This window comes from Nematolebias whitei, chromosome 11, assembly GCF_014905685.2.
Source record: "Nematolebias whitei isolate Nwh7 chromosome 11, NemWhi1, whole genome shotgun sequence".
NCBI lineage: Eukaryota > Metazoa > Chordata > Actinopteri > Cyprinodontiformes > Rivulidae > Nematolebias > Nematolebias whitei.
In genome coordinates, this window is record NC_056508.1 from 18,524,129 (window position 1) to 18,528,390 (window position 4,262).

Sequence of the window (4,262 nt, forward strand, 5' to 3'; positions counted from 1 at the left end):
GCACCACAGATGCCATCTTTGCTTTGAGGATGCTGATGAAGTACAGAAGGTCAGAAAGAACTTTTATTGTTTACCGTTGTGGATTTAGAAAAAGCATAAAACAGGGTGCTGAGGAAATGGTGCTGTATCTACATCTATACAACAAACTGAAGCACAAGGATCTTACTGAACAGCGTGGCACCAAACGAGCCACGTTTGTTTATTGATATGCTCGACAGCTTCTCCACTGTGCACCATCGATATTTTAATAAACAAAACAGTGACAGTTCTGTTCACGTAAAACAATAAACCATGAATGCATCAAAAGAGGTACAAATGCAAGATTTCATAGCACAGCATATAAATACGACAGAGGTTTACATGCACAAAGAGACCGAAGTTCATTTGCTACTTTTATTTAAAGGCTGGTGCTGATAGGAGCAAGGAACAAGGGGCAAGGCAGAGTCAAGGATTTTTACAGTACAGTACTTGGTTTCAGTCACATCACCGAAGGAGAGGCGTGGGTTGTTGGTCTGAGATAAAGAACCACACCGACTCTGCAGCACAGGGTCAAAAGTGGTCACGATCTTCTGTCTGTGACAGGTCACACAACAAACTGAGTGGAAATGTGGTGAATAACACTTACTGTATGTCAGAGGTCTCAGACTCCGACAACGACGGTGGAGCGGGAATCAGCACCAATGTACTACTGGGAAACGGGACGGGGACAGGGAAGGGAGCGATAACTAAAAGAATCAGGTGGCCAGCCACAGAAGTACACATTTCTTTGTGTTTTAAGTTAAAAGTTTCTTTTCTTTGTTTCCTTACATCACTATTGTATACACACTGTACAGGACCCACTGCACCGCCTCTGTGTCATCAGCAGGAGTGAACGCACCAGAGACAGCCTTCAGATTTCTTATACTAACATTCAGTACATAATAAAACACAGGAGGGGTCTCACGCTCCAACACTCGCATACGAACGCATGCACACACACATCCACGCTAATGGGGAGACGAGGAGTTAATGCTTCACAACACCGTGGAATAATGTCCAATAACTTCTTTAAAAAGCAGTCTTCAGATATTGTACAAACGTTCTTCAAAGATCCGCTCCGGTTGTTGAAAACACTGAGAAAGAAACGTTCGAATCAGTGGCCTCAGTGGTTTGTGTGTGTTCGATAGAGACACGGAGATAAAGAAATAGAAGAAGCTGGGTGGTCATGAGGAGGAGACTGAAGAGGCCTGGGGAGGATTGAATTGTCCTTTCAAAGTTGGGGAGGGGGAAAGTGCCAATGTTAAGTGAATTCAAGTAATGTGTGCTCTATACACAGGAGAGGGTGGGGTAGCGAGTCTTTCGGCTGCAACGTGACCACTACTGGCTCTTCCTGTGTTCAGTCAGGCTCATCGATGCGTCTGCAGGCGGTTCTCCACGGGCAGCTTTGGAAAGGGCTTCCACCCACTTGGCTTGAAGTTCTGCATCCTGGGCACTTAAGAGCAAAGTTTGCTGGGTGTGGCTGAGCCGGAACACGTGCTTGACCTCTGACTTGTCGGCCGTCGTCGACGGTACTGAGACCACCTCAAACCCGGGTAACGGTACTGCTCGCGAGCCCTTGACATCCTATGAAAAGGAAAAAGGAAAACTACATCAGAGGAACACAGGGTCTCTACAAGAGGATTTGTTAGAGTAAAATAAAACTATCACTAATGCAAGTGACAGCTTATCCCTTAAGCTGCAGGGGAATATATTTTACGAGGCATGTACAGTAAACCCTGATTCTCCCTCCAGCCCTCTCCCTTCTGTTAAATCCGGAAATGCTTCCTTCTTCCAATAATCCTAATCTTTGGTATGGCAGCTTTCTGTTGTGGGATTGGGACCTTAGTTCATACTGACTCCCCTTCAGTGTTGACAACCTAATGAATAAAACAGAACCGTGGTCTCTATTAAACCTTTTATTTACCGTATTTTCCGGAGTATAAGTCACAGTTTTTTTGCATAGACTTGTCAGTCCTGCGACATTTTTTTCCCCATGCTCATAACGCAATTTTTGACTGACGCTTTAAATTTCTAAGAACTGCAACAGCGAGTCCTCCCGTGCGCGCTCGTGTCACCCAGCTGGTGCAGGTGGAGGAACGCTGGAGAGCTAGCGGCTGCGATGGATGAATGGCGCTGCGCTGCCCAGGCGAAATGAAGCTGCTTTGACCGTTAAATAAACGCGATGGTTCAGCGATGACACATAATAAATGCGACTTATATATGTTTTTTTCCTCTTCGTGATGCTTTTTTTGACTGATGCGACTTATACTCTGGAGCGACATATGCGCCGGAAAATACGGTACTACAAGACCACAAAAAATCATAGCTGGACCGTGAGAGGTTACTGTGTGGTCGGATGGATAGTGTGCAGCAGTGACTGTCCATGTCTGTAATGTGACACCTTAAATCAGCGATCTGCAACTTTTACAATCAAAAAGTCCACTACTGCCTCTTCCCCTACTAAAACAAAATGAGTCGAGTCACAAAACGTATCAATGTGTTACATAAAAAACATATTTTAAAACCAGTTTGTTACAATGTGTATTTAAAAATATAATGACCATTTATTGTTTTGACATGTTAGACGAAAAGATCAGAACAAACCCTCACGAAGAGGAGAAGAAGAAGAAGAAATTCTTTGTCATCTTTGATAACATTTAAATAATTAACTTTGCAACATATAGTCTTTTCTAGATTTGTGGAAAACAGGAATGTAAATATACACTATGCAATATTAATAAAACATATACTTGCATCCCTATAATGACCAGAGTAAACAAATAGATTGTTGGATATTTAATTAGGACTTACTGATGTTTCTTTATATAGAAGAAGAAGTTTTCATTTGATTCAACTTTTATTAAAAGTTTTTTTAAGCCAGCTTTCATTGTGTCAAAGGAACTTATCATATATTTGTATTTCATTGTGTTACAATATATTAATCTGTTATTTACATGTGCAAAAGTGAACTTTGTTTCCCTTCAACATTTTGCTTAAATGTGTTAAAATGTTTTGTTTTCCAGTGGATTTCAGTAAAATATCACACTGTGTGGCTGTGTTCATGACCAACACGCTAACAAACTACTAGAGAGATTGATCTGTTCTGCCCCTTAGCGTTATTAGTATTATTCTGTCACAGAAATTTTATTTATATCACATATTTGTTTAAAATAAAAATAAATAATAATTAAACCAGCCCTTTTAATTTTGATTATGAATATTCTAACGAGATGGAGTCAGGTCCTCTGGACGGGTTTTTCTTTGCTGAAACGTTTGTCTTAGATCTAAAAACATCTTCACCCCACACCCAGACCAGTGGTCAGTCCGTATGTTACTGGAGTTTCAGAGAAACTGAGAGGTTTATTTTCTAAACACGATGCCCCAGTGGCAGACTGGTCCATCGCAAAGATCCAGTCCCCCAGCACAAACAGAGTAATATTGTGTATGCTGTTCAGTGTCAGGAGGGTGATCAGTCTTACATCAGGGAAGTTGTAGATAGCTCTTTGATCAACTTTATAGTCTAGACACTCTCACGACTCTCCACAGAGTCTGCGTTTTACCTGTCCACTGCCTTGTAGGTACAGCACCATCGGCTCAGCTTTAGTTACAGCCGCCCACATCTTGGTCCAACCTTTCCCTTTCTCCTTCTCCTGCACCTGAAGGTATCCACACAGCAGGCAGTTGTCCCCCGTTAGAGACATCTGTCTCTAAACAAAGAAGAAAAAAAAAACCAGGACAAAGGGTCAATGATGTTTTAATGCTGGGATGAATAGCACAACTTGTGAGAGTGAGTTAGCAAATCAAGTGTGTCGACATCATGTTTGGGGAATTAAAGTTTGATGAGTAAAGGACAGCACGGACGAATTTATCTTTTCATTCTTATAGAACAGGGCTCTGCGACATTTACAATCAAGAGCCAGTTCTGCCCCTTCGTTCACTAAATTAAATGTTTTCAGAGCCGCAAAACCTGCTACAATTGTCATTATCAACTGGTGGCTCATGGGCCACTTACGTTTGTTAGAGGGGGCTTTTGTGGCCAGTAGGCGTGGAATTATAAAACTACAAACATCCAATGACTGTTAACATTTACTGACATTTAAGACAAAAGAAAAGCCTTCCTTCCTTCCTTCCTTCCTTCCTTCCTTCCTTCCTTCCTTCCTTCCTTCCTTCCTTCCTTCCTTCCTTCCTTCCTTCCTTCCTTCCTTCCTTCCTCCCTCCCTCCCTCCCTCCCTCCCTCCCTCCCT

At 42.2% G+C, this 4,262-nt stretch overlaps 1 protein-coding gene across 1 annotated transcript; it reads right to left on the reverse strand.

Moving 5' to 3' along the window:
* Window positions 1–359: 359 nt before the first annotated feature.
* LOC119417504 (FYVE, RhoGEF and PH domain-containing protein 3) lies at window positions 360–3,725 on the reverse strand (the record flags this gene model as incomplete). The annotated part of the gene is given in 2 exon segments (XM_037684716.1): window positions 360–1,602; window positions 3,579–3,725. Coding segments are annotated over 2 exon segments (387 nt in total). The 3' UTR covers window positions 360–1,356.
* Between the last annotated feature and the right edge of the window lie 537 nt (window positions 3,726–4,262).